The following is a 24,045-nucleotide window of genomic DNA, read 5'->3' on the forward strand; positions in this document are numbered from 1 at the left end:
GTGAATACATGATAACAATGCTGTAATAGTAGTAGTACTGAATTAAACACAATCATACAAATAATTGTTTCTGTAGATGTTCAGTAAGAAACTTTTTAAAAGTTTGGCATGAGTCAGCTGACTTTATATAAGGTGGCATGGAATTCCATTGTTTGACTCCAGAAACGCAAAACTCTACCTGTAAAACTCTAAATTTGGCTTAGGTAAATAAAACTTTTTTTAGTTTGAGATGGATCTTAGTTCATACATGTGTACACTTTTAACAAATTTTAAGTTCCATTTAAGATAATCAGGAGTCAAACCATGCTTGGATTTATAGACTTGTAAACCCTTTTGAACTAGGTTTTCCGCTGAAATGGAAGCTACTTTAGGTATCTAAAAATTTCACTAATCTTTCCTGATTTTCTGTACCAGTATTACCTCAGACAGAACAGCACTATTATAGGTGTGGCATGGTATATGCATTGTCGAACAATACAATGCAGTGTATATAATTAGGGCATTCAGTATATCTTTACAGATGTAGTTAGTTGATGTATTGTCACCAACCTGTTTTAACTTCTTAAAATAAACTCCTTCTTTATGAGTCCATTTTTTAATAAACTTTTGAAAAAGTTGGCAATTGTTTTTATTGAAAATCACAACTATTAAGATGAGATTTGATATCAGATCATTTTATAACTTGATAAGTAGTTTAATTGTCTTATAAAATTAATGTAGATTTGTATGACACACCTAAAATTTAGAAGTGACATACACTGCTCTTATTTTGGGGTATGCATGTATGGATGGATGCATCCATGGATGTTGCATTTTGGGATGTTGCAATAGGTGAATAAGATTACATAATAAATCAATACATTCTGGTTCTTCTTCAGATAAACAAAGTAATATTGCAGTTTTCTGTCATACTTGTGTAGTGGGAGACAATGAGGTGGGGTACATTCATCAGTTGCATCCACATCACGTATCCATTGATAATATTTTCATTTGGCAGGAGCTACCTAAACTGCTTCGAGGTTATCACAAATGTAGTAAGGAAGAAGCAACCAGGCTTGCAGCTCTTATCTACAGGGTTAAATTTGGAGATGACAAGCAAAATCTGACAAACATTCCGTAAGTAAAGATTTGTTATGCACAATTTATGAGTGTTTATTGAAATCCATTGGGAAAATAGTTAAATTGGAAAACAACATAAGCCCCTGTAAATTAAACCAGTAAAACCCCAAAACAACACAAGCATCTGTAAATTAAACCATTAAAACTATTTTTAAAAACAGCACACTTAGCTGTAAATTAAACCATTAAAACTAAAAATATAGCACACACATGTAAATTAAACCATTAAAACTATTTTTAAAAAACAGTACATTCAGCTGTAAATTAAACCATTAAATCTATTATGAAGGAAATGGCACACACAGATGTAAATTAAACTAGTGAAACTCAAAAACAACACAAGTGTCTGTAAATTAAACCATTACAACTATTAAGAAAACAGCACACTTAGCTGTAAATTAAACCTTTAAAACTAAAAATGTAGCACACACATGTAAATTAAACCATTGAAACTAGCAAAAATAGCACACGTAAATTAAACCACTAAAACTAAAAAAAATAGCACACACATGTAAATTAAACCATTAAGTTTTTTAAAAAATAGCACACACATAAATTAAACCATTAAAAACTTATGAAAAAATGACACACATATGTAAATTAAACCAGTAAAATTCAAAAACTGCACAAGCATCTGTAAATTAAACCATTAAAACTACTAAAAAAAGCAGCACACAGCTGTAAATTAAACCATTTAAACTATAACAAAGCACACACCTGTAAATTAAACCATTAAAACTAAAAATACCACACACATGTAAGTTAAACCATTAAAGCTAAAAGAACAGTATGCGCAGCTGTAAATTAAACCATTAAAACTAAACAAAATAGCACACACAGCTGTAACTTAAACAGGAAAACTCAAAAACAAGTACCTGCAAATTAAACTGGTCCAGTAAAACTAAAATTGAACAACACAAGCTTCTGTAAAATAAATCATTAAAACTAAAATTCAACACACACAGCTGTAAATTAAACCAGAAAAACTAAAACACAATCAGCTGTAAATTAAACCAGTATAAGAAGCAGCCAGTGTGTACCTTTTTCCTACATCCTATATTGTGGCTTGTATGTTGAGCAGAACTGCTGGTTTTTCCCAGAGTGGAGAAAAATTTGATGCCAATTGAAATAAAATCAATTAATGTACATTAAAAATTGGCAACAGGAGTTGAATTTATTTGGTTGATATCAATAATTTACATTAAAAAGGGACAAAATGTCTAGTTTATCAGGTTTATATCTATAATTTGCATCAAGGGTGGACAACAAGAATTTGGTTTCTTTTAAAAACACAGCATCACAGGAATTGTCTGGCACTCTCTGGTTACAGCTTGTTTTATGACTATGACTGCATGAAGGCATCACCTGCTTTGCCACATGATTAAAATAACTGTCATGTGCATTTTGTGATATTGTAAGCACATATCTTTGAACTGATGCAAAATTTCATGTAACTAACATCAAATGAATTTATAAAATATTGCTTATCTTTTGATGATATTCTCTAGACAAGGTATCAGTATAATCATGCCTGCCTCACTATCATACCTGCCCTCACTTTCATGCCTGCCCTCACTATCATACCTGCCCTCACTATCATGCCTGTTCTCACTTTCATACCTGTCCTCACTAGTTGTTTCCCATTGTAAAATTTGTTACAGCATGTTGCAACAAGCTATAAAGGCAGAAAGCTGCTGTATTATTGATTCTAGGTAAGTCATTAAAAAAACAAGAATACATATGTCCATTTTAAAAGCTTTGATTATGAATTGAACTTAAATGCACTTCATAACAACTAACCCCAACCCTAACTTAAATACACTTCAGAAATGCTCATAAATAGATACAGGTCTTCTAATAGCTGCACAAAGCAAAAATTGGCTTGTCTTAAAGAGATTGGTCAAAGGGTGGTTGCAAAGTCTTTTGGGGCCAGGGGTATGGGGGGGTGGCAAGTGGTCTAATCTGCTCACCTTTACAGACCACTGTCATCTCACCTCTGTCCACATGGGTTTGACCAATGTGGATATATGAGAAAGCTTGCCAGTAGCTTTCCATAGGTCAGTGGTTCTTCCCAGGGCTTTCCCAGGCTCTTTGTCCACCAGATATACAGACTACCCTGTATAGACATTCAGGTGCTGAAAAATCTCATTAAACCCATGAAAACCAGACAAAATCCAAGTCTCAGGCCTAAGTGCTAGGATCTTCCATCTCTTATGCAGTGGTACTACTGCTATGGTCAATATATTCTTTCTTCCTTAAATATGATAACAAATAGTTTATATGGCCCATACCCTGTTGCAGTTTTGTTACATTTACTGTTGAATGTAAGGAGTCTACAGTACCTTTGGGCTTTGTCACAGTTACTGTCAAATGTAAGGAGTATACAGCACCTTTGGGCTTTGACACATTTACTGTTGAATGTAAGGAGTCTACAGTACCTTTGGGCTTTGTTACATTTACTGTTGAATGTAAGGAGTATACAGTACCTTTGGGCTTTGACACATTTACTGTTGAATGTAAGGAGTCTACAGTACCTTTGGGCTTTGTCACATTTACTGTTGCATGTAAGGAGTATACAGTACCTTTGGGCTTTGTCACATTTACTGTTGAATGTAAGGAGTATACAGTACCTTTGGGCTTTGTTACATTTACTGTTGAATGTAAGGAGTATACAGTACCTTTGGGCTTTGTTACATTTACTGTTGAATGTAAGGAGTATACAGTACCTTTGGGCTTTGTTACATTTACTGTTGAATGTAAGGAGTCTACAGTACCTTTGGGCTTTGTCACATTTACTGTTGAATGTAAGGAGTCTACAGTACCTTTGGGCTTTGTCACATTTACTGTTGAATGTAAGAAGTCTACAGTACCTTTGGGCTTTGTCACATTTACTGTTGAATGTAAGGAGTATACAGTACCTTTGGGCTTTGTCACATTTACTGTTGAATGTAAGAAGTCTACAGTACCTTTGGGCTTTGTCACATTTGCTGTTGAATGTAAGAAGTCTACAGTACCTTTGGGCTTTGTCACATTTACTGTTGAATGTAAGGAGTATACAGTACCTTTGGGCTTTGTCACATTTACTGTTGAATGTAAGAAGTCTGCAGTATCTTTGGGCTTTGTCATGGTTATTGTTGAATGTAAGGAGTCTACAGTACCTTTGGGCTTTGTCACATTTACTGTTGAATGTAAGAAGTCTGCAGTATCTTTGGGCTTTGTCATGGTTATTGTTGAATGTAAGGAGTCTACATTGACTTTGGGCTTTGTCACATTTACTCTTGAATGTAAGGAGTCTACAGTGCCTTTGGGCTTTGTCACATTTGCTGTTGAATGTAAGGAGTATACAGTACCTTTGGGCTTTGTTACATTTACTGTTGAATGTAAGGAGTATACAGTACCTTTGGGTTTTGTCACATTTACTGTTGAATGTAAGGAGTATACAGTACCTTTGGGCTTTGTCACATTTACTGTTGAATGTAAGGAGTCTACAGTACCTTTGGGCTTTGTCACATTTACTGTTGAATGTAAGGAGTCTACAGTACCTTTGGGCTTTATCACATTTACTGTTGAATGTAAGGAGTCTACAGTACCTTTGGGCTTTGTCACATTTACTATTGAATGTAAGAAGTCTACAGTACCTTTGGGCTTTGTCACATTTACTGTTGCATGTAAGGAGTATACAGTACCTTTGGGCTTTGACACATTTACTGTTGAATGTAAGAAGTCTACAGTACCTTTGGGCTTTGTCACATTTACTGTTGCATGTAAGGAGTATACAGTACCTTTGGGCTTTGACACATGTACTGTTGAATGTAAGAAGTCTACAGTACCTTTGGGCTTTGATAAATAACATTATTGATTAGATTTAGCTCAAAAATACGTGAGATTTTACTAAATGAAATGGATCTGTATTATTTTATCATTTTTGTGGATTTATGAAATATTTTTCTTTGCAAAGTGTGGGTGGGTGTGGCATAGGGAAGGTAGTGAAACTATACATTTCACTTGACAGTGCATGTAAAAGAAAAGCAAAGTCAGGGACTTGTTACAGATCTTGTTCTGATGGCTCAAAACTTGAACTAGTATTTCTCGAAATGTTACAAGTCATGTTAAGCACCAAATGTTATAACAATCATGTTAAGTACTAATTGTTATAACAATCATGTTAAGTACTAAATGTTATAACAATCATGTTAAGCACTGAATGTTATAACAATCATTCTAAGCAGCAAATGTTATAACAAGCATGTTAAGCACTAAATGTTATAACAATCATGTTAAGCACTAAATGTTATAACAAGCATGTTAAGCACTAAATGTTATAACAATCATTCTAAGCAGCAAATGTTATAACAAGCATGTTAAGCACTAAATGTTATAACAATCATGTTAAGCACTGAATGTTATAACAATCATGCTAAGCAGCAAATGTTATAACAAGCATGTTAAGCTCAGAATAATGTGTTGACATTTGACCTTGAAAGAATTTAAAGCAAGTTTTACATTCTTTGTTGGATGTGGGAAGTTGTGGGTTCAAACCCTGGCCAAGTCGTACCAAAGACATAAAAATGGTACTAACAGCCACCTCGCTTGGCACTCAGCATTAAGAGGTTAGTGTTAGGACTGGACAGTCTGGTGTCAGGATAATGTGACTTGGTGGGACATCATGCTGCATATCTGCGGCATGATGCCCCAGTGCTAGACATCACTATAAACTGTCACACTGCAAACATTATAGGGATATGAATGAAATTTGTTTACAGCTACATTGAAAATTAAAAAAACACACACACACATTCTTTTCCATTGATCCTCATGCAACTTTGTTCTCCAGAACAGGGTCCTGTTAATAAACATGTATGTAACTTGGGCATTAAACATCTCTGTACCTTGGGCATTAAACATCTGTGTAACTTGGGCATTAAACATCTGTGTAACTTGAACATTAAACATCTGTGTAACTTGAACATTAAACATTGATGTAAATTGGGCATTAAACATCTGTGTAATATGGGCATTAAACATCTATGTAACTTGAACATTAAACATTGATGTAAATTGGGCATTAAACATGTATATAACTTGGGCATTAAACATCTGTGTAACTTGGGCATTAATTAAATTTGCACATCCATAATGACTTGAGCAATAAAGCTTGCAACTTTAAAAATATTAAAATCCACAATATACTGGTATGTTATTTACATTTTCACACCTGGGTTATGTGTGGAAATTTAAAATCAGAAAAACTATTAAAATTATATGGGTGATTGTTTCATGAAATATATTGTTTTAGTTTTGGGTATGTAAGTAGGTTTAATCCCAGTATTTGCATACATTATATATCAAAGTTCATGAGTTAACTTGTGTATCATTATAGGCGGATACTAAAGGAATTGATACCTGCAGACTCAGTGAGATTCCAGTCTCCTGATGATTGGAAACGGGTAAATATACTATCATATTTGTATGAAAGATGATTGGATATGGGTAAATATACTATAATATTTGTGTGAAAGATGATTGGATATGGGTAAATATACTATAATATTTGTATGAAAGAAGATTTGATATGGGTAAATATACTAGAATATTTGTATGATGATTGGAAACAGGTAAATATAATATTTGTATGATGATTGGAAACAGGTAAATATAATATTTCTATAAATATAATATTTGTATGATGATTGGAAACAGGTAAATATAATATTTGTATGATGACATTTGTTCAGTTTTTTAAAAAAATCATTTTTGAATCCAATTTTAACCTTTGTGAAAATAGGCATGCATAATTTGTAGAAATAAATATTAGACTGTGTTATATTTATTTAAAAGAACAACATTCTTGTATTCACTTCCATGTCTGGAAATCAGATCCACTGAGTAGTTTGTAAGTTATAGTCAGATAGTTTCAAGCATTCATGTTAGTGGCCTGCAGTATGGAAATCATGATGACAGCTGTAGCTGTGACATCATTGTGTTATGCCCAGTATGGAAATCATGATGACAGCTGTATCTGTGACATCATTGTGTTATGCCCAGTATGGAAATCATGATGACAGCTGTAGCCCAGTTTAGTGCTTATGCATAGGTTCACCAGTCCAGTGTTGCCAAAAGTTTATTTTTGGAAATAGTTTTTGAAAAAACATACAGAACACTGTCGTTCAGAAAAACATACAGAACAGTGTCGTTAATCTGCATAAGAGATAATGAAGATGAAAACATATAATGAGGGTAGACAAGGATCCAGTTGGTAAGGCTGTCAGATTTGACATATCATGAGGGTACACAAGGATCCAGTTGATCAGATTTGAGCCTGCTCAGAGAAACTGCTTTTCATTATGGCAATATGATTAACTTATTCGGCCTTGGAGGTTTTTGTTGTTTTTGCTTGAAATTCGAGTAGGAATGACATTTTGGGGGCTATTTCTGAATACATCATAATACATTGGCTTTCAACAGATTTTCCATGAGACTAATGCCTAGTTGTATTATAAACATAATTTTTCCATTGGTTATTTTGCTTGCGCATGAGCAGAAGGGTAAAAGTTGGAGTTTTTTTAATTTTTTTTTGCTTAATGGACGCATCATTTTCTTATGGAGACCACTCTTTATTCCAAATGCCCACCATATCCTAGTTTTTGCAAAGGTTCACCTGTCTGTTTGCAGTCCAGACTGGTCTGCCTTAGATCTGAGGCCAAAAGGTCTAAAATCTGGACACAAAATTGCATTCCAGCTACGAGCGAATTTTGGGTGAAAAAAAAAAACGGGTCCAAAAAATTAGGTTTATCCCTCTGTATTTTGTAGTGCAACTAGAACATCCAGATTATTTGGTATCATTGTAGAGCTATATCTGTCTGCATTTTTGTAATAACACCCACTTTGGTTATCTTAAATGACCTTGATGCTGCAGAGCTCAGAAATAGGGTACAGGCTAACAGGCGGGATTGGGACCGAATTAAGTACATAAATTTTACATTTTAGCTAGGTATTATATCATACTGTTATAACTGTTTCTTCAAATTGTATCCAAAATTAAATCAGAACATTCTAACAGCTGTCAAAACTTGAGAGTTAAGGTGAATGTTATATTCTTGTACAACTAGAATAGACTAAATGAAGTCAAAGGTATGGGCAAAAAATACTGCTTTCATAGGTGAAACATTTACAAATATAGAGACATCCTGTGCATTGGTAAACTTGAAATTTTAGGAAAAGAAATTAAAATTATTCTTACAGATGTACTGAAAATCAAACCTTAGTAAATTATGTTCTTCACATTTTACATGTAATAAAACTGGATTATCAAAAGCAGTTTGTATTCTTTGTAACCTTCATTGTTGTATGAAATGTTCTGATGTGATTATTTTACTTCTCACAACAATGTTGTAATGAGCTTTTTTCCCCCCAACATCTCAGAATATCATTGGGCAGTACAATGGAGATGGAGGCATGAGTCCTGAAGATGCCAAAATAGAATTCCTGAAGGTCATATACCACTGGCCAACATTTGGATCAGCTTTTTTTGAAGTTAAGGTAATCACACATCTTTTTAAAACAAATCTTAACCACATTGAACCACAGTTGTACAAGTTCTCACAGATGTTGCCATTTTATGAAATAGTATTGCTTTGTAAGTTACATGCTGAGGGAAATGGAGTAAAGGACACACCATAATAACCTTTATGGTCCGATCTGACGGTGGGAATTAACACCATACCCTTTTGGTCACAATTCCAGCTCCATGACCACTGAGTGACCACTAGCCCCTTGTCTAGTGGAAAGAGATTTTAACAACAGTCTTTAGTTGAAAGAGTATTTAACAATCACCTTGAATTGAATTTGTCAATATGTGGGTGCCTAAAATCTTAATAAAATGCATGTGACTGTACCCTTTATCTCAGTACCAGTTGCTGTGTAGGTGTACCCTTTATCTCAGTACAAGTTGCTGTGTAGTTGTACCTTTTTCTCAGTACCAGTTGCTGTGTATGTGTACCCTTTATCTCGGTACCATTTGCTGTATAGGTGTACCCTTTATCTCAGTACCAGTTGCTGTGTAGGTGTACCCTTTATCTCACTACCAGTTGCTGTGTAGGTGTACCCTTTATCTCAGTACCAGTTGCTGTGTAGGTGTACCTTTATCTCAGTACCAGTTGCTGTTTAGGTGTACCCTTTATCTCACTACCAGTTGCTGTGTAGGTGTACCCTTTATCTCACTACCAGTTGCTGTGTAGGTGTTCCCTTTAGCTCAGTACCAGTTGCTGTGTAGGTGTACCCTAATCTCAGTACCAGTTGCTGTGTAGGTGTTGCCTTTATCTCCGTACCAGTTGCTGTGTAGGTTTACTCTTTATCTCAGTACCAGTTGCTGTGTAGGTGTACCCTTTATCTCAGTACCAGTTGCTGTGTAGGTGTACCCTAATCTCAGTACCAGTTGCTGTGTAGGTGTTCCCTTTATCTCCGTACCAGTTTCTGTGTAGGTTTAACCTTTAGTTCAATATCAGTTACTGTGTATTGTTTTTTCCCTTTAGTTCAGTACCATTTGCTGTGTAGGTGTACCCTTTATCTCAATACCAGTTGCTGTGTAGGTCAATCCTTTATCTCAGTACCAGTTGCTGTTTAGGTGTACCCTTTATCTCAGTACCAGTTGCTGCATAGGTGTTCTGTTTATCTCAGTACCAGTTGCTGTGTAGGTGTACCCTTATCTCAGTACCAGTTGCTGTTTAGGTGTTCCCTTTATTTCAGTACCAGTTGCTGTGTAGGTATACCCTTTATCTCAGTACCAGTTGCTGCATAGGTGTTCCCTTTAGCTCACTACCAGTTGCTGTGTAGGTATACCCTTTATCTCAGTACCATTTGCTGTGTAGGTTACCACTCTACATGTGTACCTTTATGTCACCTTTTTGTCTTTAGTATTGTAAATCTGGATGTTTAAGAACATGTATTAGATTACATACCTTTTGAGCCATACATCTGTTATACATTTCAGCAAACCACTGAGCCAACATACCCTGAAATCCTGCTGATTGCAATCAACAAGAATGGAGTTAATCTCATCAACCCACAAACCAAGGTATATCAATGTACAGTCATTAAGTGATGGATGAGCTGTATCCGTAGCAACACTGTCAAGACATTCAACTTTATGCAACAGTAAATTGTCACTGACTATAAAAACCCTTCAGGATCCCAATGGTCATGGCTTCCTCCTTAAACTGATGGAAGTTTTGTTTCTATTAATGCTTCTTTCTCTTTTTCTTCTATTTTGTTATGTAATGAAAAGACAGAATACATGAAATCCCAATCACCCTAAGGCTTGTCTAGCAACTGAAATCTTAATATTTGTCTTGAAAATAGAAATCTCGTGAGAGTGGTACAACCTATGGGATAGTCATAATGGTGCCAAATCCCATCATGATGCCTTAAGTTTATTTCTGTTAAGTTAAACACCAATGACAATGTGGGTTTTACGTCATACAAAACAAAATTGGTATGTTTGGTACAATTATTATAACACAGTGTAGTTATACTTGACCTTGGTATAAGGTGCTTTTATTTTTAACACTATCATTTCACTGCTTCTGTGAATTGTGTATTTTAAAGGAGCACAAGACTTGTTAAATAAGTTTTCCTCAGATGAACAGTACAAACATATCAGAGATAGAATGTAATTCATATATGATTCTCAGAATTTCCACATACACATTTTCCATAATTCTCATGTTTAATAAATGTTTGAAATATTTAATCACATTGATTTCTTGATTAATTCGTACTTAAAATTAAAAACAATTTCTTATTTTTGAAGGATATTTTAGCAACCCACCCATTCAACAAAATATCCAACTGGAGCAGTGGCAATACATACTTCCACATGACAATTGGAAATCTGGTCAGGGGAAGCAAACTGCTATGTGAAACTTCCTTGGTAAGTATGATTCTGCTTGCTGTTTATGTCAGAGTTGGTAATATTCATCCTGTTATTTTCTTTTCATGATAATTGTAAATAAGTAATTATCAAGAATTTTGTTCTTCTTGTGTCATGACATTTTAAAAGACACTGAAATAAAAGTAGCAGAACCAAACTAATTAGACAAAAATATTGCCTTATGTAGAAGTCTGTTTCCATAGTGATGGCATGGTTATCAGTCCTAAAGTTTTGTGTTGAACTTTTAATAAAATCAAATGGAGGAACATGGAGAAGCATCACTGGACAGGATGAGGTGAAACATGGTGTTCTGCATTAAACGTATGAAATATACATTTCCTGGGTGTTTTTAAACACCAAATCTGCCATGTTAGCTATGGCTGTCAGTGGTAATTGTGGCTTACGACTTTGGAGAGAACAAGATATCATGTGTGAATCAATTTGAAAAATTCACCCTATCACAAAATGTTATCTTTTTGTAAAAATAACTTTCTCAACATTCTTGTTACTGATATTTCTGTTAGGACCAAAGTAGAGAGAGAGAGAGAAACTGTTACTGTTTTGGGTATTTACACATATATAATTGTTTTTAAAGTATATCAGTCATGTGTTGGTATTTACACATATAATTGTTTTTAAAGTATATCAGTCATGTTTTGGTATTTACACATATATAATTGTTTTTAAAGTATATCAGTCATGTTTTGGTCTTTACACATATATAATTGTTTTTAAAGTATATCAGTCAGATTATGTCTAGCCTTAATTGTTGATTAAGCTTTAGAATGTTAATACAGAATTTTTGGTCATTCCTTTAATTATTTTTCTTATTTTAGGGTTACAAAATGGATGATCTTTTGACCTCCTACATAAGTCTGATGCTGACAAACATGAATCGACAAAAAGGAGCAAGACAATAAATTCTTGTTTAGCTGACGACTGAACTTTTCTGGATTATCTTCTGCAGAACATTCTATATTTCATTAAGATTTGTTTACATTCATAGGAAATATTTTTTATGCCAATTTTTTTTAAAAAGACAGTGAGAAAGGAAAGTATGATTTTAGATATTCAAATTAGCTTTAAGTTATACTTGGACATTTATTGGATGTTAATAAGACAAGATAGTAAAAGTTAACTTTCATCATTAAAGTTCATATCAGCTTCTGTGTATCTAGTAATATCACAAGTTGTCTCATGTATATATGTGAAGAAACTGCACAAGTTTTTATTCATACTGAGTGTTTAGATTAAAGACATAGGCACCTGTACAATCTGATTTTACAGTGTAATCATAATGAATTTATAACTGTTAATTTATTATACATCATAATATTGCAATAGACAGAATTCTGTAAAAGCTTGACATCATTATGAAGAAATTAACCTTTGTGTAAACACAAGTTGTACTAATGTTATAACTAATGTTATAACTAATGTTATAATACCTGATACAGTACTCCTTGACTAGCATAATGTCAGTGGTAGCCATACAGTATTTCCTCATTATAATGATGTAAATGGGAACCAGAGTGTACTCATTATAATGATATAAATGGAAGCCATTCAGTAGTCCCTCATTATAATGTCAGTGGAGTCAGAGTACTCCCATATTATGTCACTAAAAGCAATAGAGTACTTCCTCATTGTTATAATGATGTCAATAGAAACCAGAGTACTAACTCATTATAATGTCAATGGGAGTCCTAGACTCCTCCCATATTATAATGATATCATTGGAAGCCATATAGTACTTCCTCATTATTATAATGATTCAACAGAAAACACATGGTACTACCTCATTATAATGTCATTATGAGTCATAGAGTACTCCCATATTATAATGATGTCAGTCAAAGACATAGAGTACTTCCTCATTATAATGATGTCACTGAAGTCATATAGTACTACCTCATTATAATGATGTCATTGAGAGCCATAGAGTAATCCCTCATTGTAGTGATGTCAGTGGAGGCCATACAGTTCTCGTCATGGTAATGATGTCAATGGGATCCATATATTATCCATGTGATTGTGCTTAATGATATCGGATCCAACATCATACCATATAACAAAAATCTGTATTGTAACGAAGGGCCATATGGTGGGGAGTGCTGTATCTTACAAAAATGCAGTTTCCATATTTGACTTAGACATTCACTAGCATTTGCTCATGTGTCATATTATAATTCAGAACTTGGAGAATACAATATCTGAAATGCTACTGGTTGAATATAATAAATATTGCATTGAAAAATTGAGTTTTGTCAAAATGACTTGAGTGACAGACTTTTGCTTTGGAGGAGTCACAATTGGAAAAGGTAGTTTTCAGTAGCTGCATTTGGCGTCTGGATGAACAAAGTTGGTTGTTGGACTGTTGACGCATTTAACACTATTTCTGCTATATTAATTAGTACTGTAATATGTATTTATCTTCATTTGTACAACCTATAAATGTATTTTGTTTTATCATCTCATGATATCACATTTCATCCACACATTCATGTTTATGCACAGTTGACAATTTTCTACTGATTGTTGATTTCCAATTTCATCCTGGCATTCGGGGACATTGCTTTACATCCGTGTAAATCTGGGGACTGAAAAACTTGAAAGAAGGATAGGATGGTACTCCTGCAATGGTCCACTGGTCTGTTAGTTTGATTGGTTACGGCTTCTTTACCAGGCATGTTTGGGATATAGTTGGCAGAATACAAGGCCAGTCTAAATTGTGTTCTTGATGAAAACCAATCAAATTGTACCTATGACATATCAGGCTTGCTGAAGTGCAGTACTGAATGCAATGGAGGATCAGACTTTTCTTGGGAGTTTGCTGTTAGAAGTAATCATTTTTAATTAGCCGTTTCAACTTTATGCATTTTGATGAAGAAACGGCAGAGACTTATGCATGGAAGAATTAGTTCAGCAACACATATCATTGGTTTCATCTGATTATAAAAGAGATGTTCAGCTTTAATTTCCTTATTCAATTTGCTATAATTATCTCCCTATTTCTGATTCTCTTCATCATGGACCATTCTCATCCCAGGTATATGTCAGACACACGTAATATCAGTGCATATTGCCAAGGGAAATAGTCATCATTGCTGTTTAGGATATGAGGAAAATGGCCATGCCATCTGTGTGATATACCCAGAATCATGCTACTAAACTCTATTGCCTTCAGGTTATGAAGGAAATGGCCATGCCATCTGTGTGATATACCCAGAATCATGCTACTAAACTCTATTGCATTCAGGTTATGAAGGAAATGGCCATGCCATCTGTCTGATATACCCAGAATCATGCTACTAAACTCTATTGCCTTCAGGTTATGAAGGAAATGGCCATGTGATCTGTGTGATATACCCAGAATCATGCTACTAAACTCTATTGCCTTCAGGTTATGAAGGAAATGGCCATGCCATCTGTGTGATATACCCAGAATCATGCTACTAAACTCTATTGCCTTCAGGTTATGAAGGAAATGGCCATGCCATCTGTGTGATATACCCAGAATCATGCTACTAAACTCTATTGCATTCAGGTTATGAAGGAAATGGCCATGCCATCTGTGTGATATACCCAGAATCATGCTACTAAACTCTATTGCCTTCAGGTTATGAAGGAAATGGCCATGCCATCTGTGTGATATACCCAGAATCATGCTACTAAACTCTATTGCCTTCAGGTTATGAAGGAAATGGCCATGACTTTTGAGTAATATATGCTAAATTATGGTCATGGGTGGCCATGTGGTCTAGTGTACTTATCTTTACAGGTCACTGACATCTCACCTCTGTCCACTTGGCCTTGAGTCTCAGGCTCAGCCAGTATGGGTATGTAAGAAAACTTGCCAGTAGTTTCCTCTGGATAAAGGTTCTTTCCAGGGTTTTGCTTTGTTTTTCCTCCACTGGATATACTGGCAGCCCTATACACCCTATCATTGGTTGAAAAATGGCTTTAATCCCACCAATGCAACAATATCCTAAATGTTTCTACTAAATTGTGTTGTCATTCAGGTATGAGGGAAATGACCATGGGTCATTTAGGTATGCTACTGAATGATTTAGTAGTTTTTCTTCACAAAACCCTTTGTACCTTTTTTTGCTTTATTTGTAGTTCATTTAATGTTGCATTCATGTTCAAGTCATAACAAATTTTTGAATTAAATGATTTCAGTTTTATCCACTCAGCAAGGCAAACAAAAAATGTTCAGCTCTGTTTGTAAATGTCATATAGAAATGAGCACTTAATTGTAAGTTTCATTATAGATATATCTATGATGTACAAATTGCATACATTATAGATATATCTATGAAGTACAAATTGTATACATTATAGATATATCTATGAAGTACAAATTATAAACATTATAGATATATCTATGAAGTACAAATTGTATACATTAATAGATATATGTATGAAGTACAAATTATAAGCATGCTTGTCATGAGAAATGTTGGATACTGTATTTAAAAGATCATCTCATCAAATATGGTATTAATGCAGTGATTTATTATTCTGTGTTTCTAATAAGAAATCCTTGTATTAAAGTTGATTAATAATAATTATTATTTTGGCATGAATGAATATAATTTGCCATATGATAGACACTCTCAAATGTAAATAGTACACAGATCTGCTGTGTCATACACTACTCCCTGACTTTAATGCTGTGACGTACACTACTCCCTGACTTTAATGCTGTGTCATACACTACTCCCTGACTTTAATGCTGTGTCATACACTACTCCCTGACTTTAATGCTGTGACATACACTACTCCCTGACTTTAATGCTGTGTCATACACTACTCCCTGACTTTAATGCTGTGACATACACTACTCCCTGACTTTAATGCTGTGACATACACTACTCCCTGACTTTAATGCTGTGTCATACACTACTCCCTGACTTTAATGCTGTGTCATACACTACTCCCTGACTTTAATGCGGTGTCATACACTACTCCCTGTCTTTAATGCTGTGACATACACTACTCCCTGACTTTAATGCTGTGACATACACTACTCCCTGACTTTAATACTGTGACATAAACTACTCCCTGACTTTAATGCTGTGACATACACTACTCCCTGACTTGAATGCTGTGTCATACACTACTCCCTCACAATAATGCTTTTACATACACTACTCTCTTACTAGAATGTTATATACACTACTCCCTTACTTTAATGCTGTGATATATACTACTTCCTCTCTATAATTACACTGTTATAGTGAAACCCCACTATAGCACCATGGTTGTGGGTTCACATAGTGGCACCCTGCTATGTACTGTACCATAATGTAAGCAAACAAGCCAGATAACTGAAAGAAATGATGCATGCTTATTCCTTAGGCTCTTCAAAAATTCGGGCTGTAGGAATGGGTGCAAAACTATGTTTCATTGGAGCTGACTTCTTAAATCAATGCATATTAAATGAGAAATAGCTGTTGTTGCTGTTGTTGTTGTGGGGTTTAACGCCATTTTTCAGCACACGATAGGCTATGCATGGCGGGCAGTATTAATGGTGGAGGAAGAACCCAGGAAAACCCCGGGAAGAACCACTGACCCACAAGAAGCTACTGGCAAGCTTTCTCACATACCCGCATTAGTGACAAATAGTAAAAACAGAGATTGCATATTTAATATTTTACTTCATTCAGAGACCCTTTCATCGGTACATATACAGCATGTACATTTCTATAGCAATATGTGTACCAATGAACTGATCTGATTGCATTTGTAAGAGTAAATCTAGAGTAATTCCATCATAAATACACACAGTAAAGTAGTCGTTATGTTTCAGTATTCAGTGTGTACACATAAATTTGGAAAATTATGTAAGGAAACATGAAGCACATGGACAGTTCCATGTGTAAGTCACCAAGGTCATTAAGTGCTGTCTTTAAATTTCATAATGCTCAAAATTTCTCTGCTATGAATCAGAATTTAAAAAATATTATAAGAGAGCAAAACCCCAGTTTTGAACTTGAAGCATGCTGGGATGCACACTTGCTATCCAATGGTAGCATACTTTAGGGTTAAAAAAAAAAAGGTCAATTTCAGCTGATTTTTGCTACTGAATAATTGCACTTGTTTAAAGCTAGACTTAATTCTGTCCATAGCTTCAAGCTTCTTTTTATCAATAAAAGCTTTTCTGTGTACCTGTAAATCCCACGAAATAACTCTTTGATGCATATTTGTTTTTGAATGACTACAGCAAGAATAAGTGTTAATGAACAGTTTGGTCATTTTTATAGGGAATGGATGATATTATTCATTGGTCAATTGATTGCATTACCATTGTCTGACAACACCGGCAAGCAGTGTGCACTTGTTGGCAGTTTTCATGTTTTTGTAAATTATTGCCTCTTTTAGCTGTGAATTGCCTTTGGTGATGAACAACTTTTAGCTGTGAATTGCCTTTGGTGATGAACAATTACTTAATTAAAAAATTTGCAAGAGTTTTTTTCCAACAACCATATTTTGTTACACCAGTCAAACAAGCAAACATCTGTTGGCTTTTGTTTGAGCAACAGTTCTACAGAGAAGGCATTGACGACAAACACAATGAAGTCTTAGTGTCTTTATTGATCATGGGTCAGTAATGATAAGATTAACACTTACCAGCTTTATAATGAGTTGACATATTTTAAAAATAAACTAAGATCAGAGTGTAGTGATTAACTATTGGCACAGCTGAAATGAACATTCACAAATAAAAATATTTAACATCTTTCTGGAATGAATAGTGTTATCTGCCACAGCCATTTATAGTTAATAAGAATATATACCTTTCTGTAGTAAATTTCCTTAGCTTTGGACCTTATCACAAGCCTTCATTTCGACATTATCACAAGGCCTTCATCAGAGATCGAACTCTAGACTGGGTCACAAGAATGTTAGTATGTTGATCATTTTGTACACTGGCAGAATTTCCGATCCAAACTCATCGTTCAACACTGGCTTCACCTCCATGATTTTGATAGCTTCCTTTATTTTCCACCTTAGGGCATTGATATATCAACCATGTACTCTGATGTAAACAGTGCAAAAAATCAGGGCATGCTATTTCTTGGATAACATATTTGGTGATCACGTGATTCCAGTCTCAACTTCATTCTTGGATGAAGTCTTTGTGATAAGGTCAGTAAGTAAGTCATAAATTTGTTTGATGCAGAAAGGTATCTATTCTTTTTTCATTGTTTAACATTTTTATTCATATCCAGAAAGATGCAATGATAGACACGTTTTCTCCAAAACAACAGCACATCTTGCCAGATTAGTATACCAAAATTTTGGTTATTTAGACACAAAACGTTGCGGTGCTTGAAGACATTGGTGAAATTATTAAAAAAACATTTGGGATTCGTGCTACGGCCATGCTTTATCTGCATTTGTGTCACAACAAAGTGTGTTATAGTGGGGTTTCACTGTATATACACTGCCCCTGATTGTAATGACGTTATATACACTACTCTCCAACTGTAATGGTGATATATACACTACTGTCTCACTATAAAACTAATATCACACTGCTTTCTCTCTTTATTACTGTTATATAACCACAAATGTAATAATGTTATATACACTACTCACTGACTGTAATGATGTTATATACACTGCTCCCTGACTATAACAGTGATGTGTACACTACTGTTTGTAATGCTGTACACTACTTCCTGATTGTAGTTATGCCATATACTCTACTCCCTGATTGTAGTTATGCCATAGACACTACTCCCTGATTGTGGTGATGCCATAGACACTATTACCTGATTGTAGTGATGCCATAGACACTATTACCTGATTGTAGTGATGCCATAGACACTATTACCTGATTGTGGTGATGCCATAGACACTATTACCTGATTGTGGTGATGCCATAGACACTATTACCTGATTATAGTGATGCCACATACACTGCTTCCTGATTGTAGTGATGATGTATACACTACTATCTGATTGTAGTGATGATATATATATACACCAACTGATTGTAGTGATGCTATATACACTACTCCCTGATTGTAGTGATGTAATATTTACTACTCCCTGATTGTAGTGATGCTGTGTACACTACTATCTGATTGTAGTGATGCTATATATACACCACCTGATTGTAGTGATGCTATATACACTACTCCCTGATTGTAGTGATGCTATATATATTACTCCCTGATTGTAGTTATGCTATATACACTACTTCCTGATTGTAGTTATGCTATATACACTACTCCCTGATTGTAGTGATGCCATAGACACTATTACCTGATTGTGGTGATGCCATAGACACTATTACCTGATTGTGGTGATGCCATAGACACTACTACCTGATTATAGTGATGCCATATATACTACTCCCTGATTGTAGTGATGCTATATACACTACTCCCTGATTGTAGTGATGCCATAGACACTATTACCTGATTGTGGTGATGCCATAGACACTACTCCCTGATTGTAGTGATGCTATATACACTACTCCCTGATTGTAGTGATGCTATATACACTACTCCCTGATTGTAGTTATGCTATATACACTACTCCCTGATTGTAGTGATGCTATGTACACTACTCCCTGATTGTAGTTATGCTATATACACTACTCCCTGATTGTAGTGATGCTATATACACTACTCCCTGATTGTAGTGATGCTATATACACTACTCCCTGATTGTAGTTATGCTATATACACTACTCCCTGATTGTAGTTATGCTATATACACTACTCCCTGATTGTAGTTATGCTATATACACTACTCCCTGATTGTAGTGATGCTATATACACTACTCCCTGATTGTAGTTATGCTATATACACTACTCCCTGATTGTAGTTATGCTATATACACTACTCCCTGATTGTAGTTATGCTATATACACTACTCCCTGATTGTAGTGATGCTATATACACTACTCCCTGATTGTAGTGATGCTATATACACTACTCCCTGATTGTAGTTATGCTATATACACTACTCCCTGATTGTAGTTATGCTATATACACTACTCCCTCAATATACACTACTCCCAGATTGTAGTTATGCTATATACACTACTCCCTGATTGTAGTTATGCTATATACTATACTCCCTGATTGTAGTGATGCTATATACACTACTCCCTGATTGTAGTGATGCTATATACACTACTCCCTGATTGTAGTGATGCTATATACACTACTCCCTGATTGTAGTTATGCTATATACACTACTCCCTGATTGTAGTTATGCTATGTACACTACTCCCTGATTGTAGTTATGCTATATACACTACTCCCTCAATATACACTACTCCCAGATTGTAGTTATGCTATATACACTACTCCCTGATTGTAGTTATGCTATATACACTACTCCCTCACCAAAATTATATTAAGTACAATGCACTCTCACTATCATGCTGTTCTTGGGGGCCATAAATGAGTACCATGTTATACATGAGTACCATGTTATATGTGTGGTCATCTTTAAATGGGGTACATTACACATGTACACACTATTTCTATTATATAATGGAATGGAATCTATGACCATACACAGATTATAAAATTATATAATGCAATGGAATCTATGACCATACACAAAGTATGCAGTTATATAATGATATGGCATCTATGACCATACACAGAGTACACAATTATATAATGGAATGGCATCTATGACCATACACAGATTATAAAATTATATAATGGCATGGCATCTATGACAATACACAGATTATAAAATTATATAATGGCATGGCATCTATGACCATACACAGAGTACACAATTATATAATGGAATGGCATCTATGACCATACACAGATTATACAATTATATAATTTTATGGCATCTATGACCATACACAGAGTACACAATTATATAATGGAATGGCATCTATGACCATACACAGAGTACACAATTACAAAATGGTATGGCATATATGACCATACACAGATTGTACAATTATATAATGATATGGCATCTATGACCATACACAGATTATAAAATTATATAATGGTATGGCATCTATGACCATACACAGATTATAAAATTATATAATGTATGGCATATATGACCATACACAGATTATACAATTATATAATGGTATAGCACTATGACGATACACAGAGTATAAAATTATATAATGGTATGGCATCTATGACCATACACAGATTATAAAATTATATAATGGTATGGCATCTATGACCATACACAGATTATAAAATTATATAATGGTATGGCATCTATGACCATACACAGATTATAAAATTATATAATGGCATGGCATTTATGACCATACACAGATTATAAAATTATATAATGGTATGGCATCTATGACGATACACAGATTATAAAATTATATAATGGTATGGCATCTGTGACCATACACAGATTATAAAATTATATAATGGCATGGCATTTATGACCATACACATATTATAAAATTATATAATGGTATGGCATCTATGACCATACACAGATTATACAATTATATAATGGCATGGCATTTATGACCATACACAGATTATAAAATTATATAATGGTATGGCATCTATGACCATACACAGATTATACAATTATATAATGGTATGTCATCTATGACCATACACAGATTATACAATTATATAATGGTATAGCATCTATGACCATACACAGATTATAAAATTATATAATGGTATGGCATCTATGACCATACACAGATTATAAAATTATATAATGGTATGGCATCTATGACCATACACAGATTATAAAATTATATAATGGCATGGCATTTATGACCATACACATATTATAAAATTATATAATGGTATGGCATCTATGACCATACACAGATTATAAAATTATATAATGGCATGGCATTTATGACCATACACAGATTATAAAATTATATAATGGTATGGCATCTATGACCATACACAGATTATAAAATTATATAATGGTATGGCATTTATGACCATACACAGATTATAAAATTATATAATGGCATGGCATTTATGACCATACACAGATTATAAAATTATATAATGGTATGGCATCTATGACCATACACAGATTATAAAGTGGACAGTGTTATGCTGAAACATCTTATAATGAGAACACATATTTGCCAGCAGATCAGGGTCCATGCAGTCTATTGGCATTTCAAGGATGCAGCCTAGAATCAGAGTTGCCAGTTTGTAGCAATACATCAGGATGTGTACTGTTATGGAAGGAAGCAGCATAAACCTTGGGTTTCCAGCACAGTGAGTAACAGCAGATCAGGATGTGTACTGTTTCGAGATGGAGGTACAAGTAATACTTACAGGAATCAAGTCTATCTTGATGCAAGTATTTGGCTTTCTCCCACTGTGTGCTGGAGCCTCTTTTTGTAAACATTAAGTTCATGAAATATTTAAATGAAGTTGATACAGAGGAACAGTTCTGTTTGGCATTCTTGGGAGGGGTGATTTGAGACCTTTGTTAGCTTTTACCCCATCATCAATAAAACATCTTGAAGTTACTTATGTCTTTTTATCTGATTTGTTGTATTTCCCCTTACAAAAATGTTTACCACACCTTCGTGCACTGAAAAAAATAGAATTAGAGCATTTTTAATTTAGTGTTAGTTGTATATGATGGGCTCAATACTGTAGGTTATTTTTACTGTCATTTTTACTTTCTGTTTTATCAAAGCTGCTTTTCTACATTTGCAAAGGAAATAAATAAAAATTCACAAGACCCAAACATAAATAAACCAAAATCTACATGGAAAATGAAATAATCTTACTCTCCCAAATTTACATTTTGTCTTTAATGTTAGCTGAGGAAACCAAATGCCCAGGTATTATTATGACTCGAGGGCTTTTGTTCATAATATTAACTGAAGAAACAAAAGCCTTAGATATTGTTATGTCACACCGGCTTTTGCTCTTGACATGTTTCACTGCATATGATTTTAGTACTGTTATATCTACATCATCTAGCAAAAGAAAAGCAGAAACTTTCCAGAATGTTAATCTGCTTTTAAGATAACATTAATTATTATTATTGAATGGTTATGGTGTCCACATTTTGTCTAAAGCTGTTGTTTAGTTGAGAAATAATATACAGCATGAACACAGCCCTTGATAAAACCTTGACACCTAAATATATGTGTTGAATACTAATATACAACATGAACACAGTCCTTGATAAAACCTTGACGCCTGAATATGTGTTGAATATTAATATACAGCATTAACAAAGTCCTTGATAAAATCTTGACACCTAAATATGTGTTGAGTACTAATATACAACATGAACACAGTCCTTGATAAAACCTTGACGCATAAATATGTGTTGAGTACTAATATACAACATGAACACAGTCCTTGATAAAACCTTGACACCTAAATATGTGTTAAGTACTAATATACAGCATGAACACAGACCTTGATAAAACCTTGACACTTAAATATGTGTTGAGTACTAATATACAGCATGGAATTTTTTTTGGACTTTTTTTAACGTAGCTTTAACAGTTTTTTAGTCATATCACTATGTTGTCTGCAGTGTGGCAGTTTATAGTGATGTCTAGCACTGGGGCATCATGCCACAGACATGTAGCAGGATGTCCCACCTAGTCACATTATCCTGACACCACGCTGACCAGTCCTAACACTAACCTCTTAATGCTGAGTGCCAAGCGAGGCAGCTGTTAATACCATTTTTGTAAGTCTTTGGTATGACTCAGCCGGGGATCGAACCCACGACCTCCCGCATCCGAGGCAGACGCTCTAACCACTAGGCCACCAGAGCGGTTAATATGCAGCATGAACACAGTCCTTGATAAAACCTTGACACCTAAATATATGTGTTGAGTACTAGTGTACAGCATGAATAAGTTCTAATAATGTCCAAAAGATTGAAAAGTTCATAAAAATTTCAGAACCAGAAATGTGCTGGTCAGCCAAGAATAGTGATGTCAAAAACACATTGTCCAGAACTCCTTTTAATAATTCACAGTAGTTCCAGAATAACATCA

General features: G+C 34.5%; 1 protein-coding gene and 1 long non-coding RNA gene across 5 annotated transcripts in view; one reads left to right on the forward strand and one right to left on the reverse strand.

Annotated features, from left to right (window-relative positions):
- LOC149800512 (myosin-VIIa-like) overlaps positions 1-15,618 on the forward strand; it is a 246,110-nt gene extending 230,492 nt beyond the window's left edge. For all 4 annotated transcript variants that reach the window (XM_089960143.1, XM_089960141.1, XM_089960144.1 and 1 more), the window contains 6 exons: positions 998-1,116; positions 6,500-6,566; positions 8,542-8,658; positions 10,109-10,192; positions 10,928-11,047; positions 11,884-15,618. In XM_089960143.1, the coding sequence (XP_089816269.1) occupies positions 998-1,116; positions 6,500-6,566; positions 8,542-8,658; positions 10,109-10,192; positions 10,928-11,047; positions 11,884-11,967 (591 nt within the window). In that variant the 3' untranslated portion in view covers positions 11,968-15,618. The remainder of the gene's footprint in view (positions 1-997; positions 1,117-6,499; positions 6,567-8,541; positions 8,659-10,108; positions 10,193-10,927; positions 11,048-11,883) is intronic.
- A 2,020-nt stretch (positions 15,619-17,638) lies between these two features.
- On the reverse strand, positions 17,639-22,536 carry LOC149800513 (uncharacterized). Its single transcript, XR_016421399.1, has 2 exons — positions 19,390-22,536; positions 17,639-19,049 (listed from the first exon to the last, which is right to left on the reverse strand). It is a non-coding gene; the product is annotated as an uncharacterized LOC149800513 (long non-coding RNA).
- Between the last annotated feature and the right edge of the window lie 1,509 nt (positions 22,537-24,045).

This window comes from Sinohyriopsis cumingii, chromosome 5 (genome assembly GCF_028554795.1).
Source record: "Sinohyriopsis cumingii isolate HCF-2022 chromosome 5, ASM2855479v2, whole genome shotgun sequence".
Taxonomy (NCBI): domain Eukaryota; kingdom Metazoa; phylum Mollusca; class Bivalvia; order Unionida; family Unionidae; genus Sinohyriopsis; species Sinohyriopsis cumingii.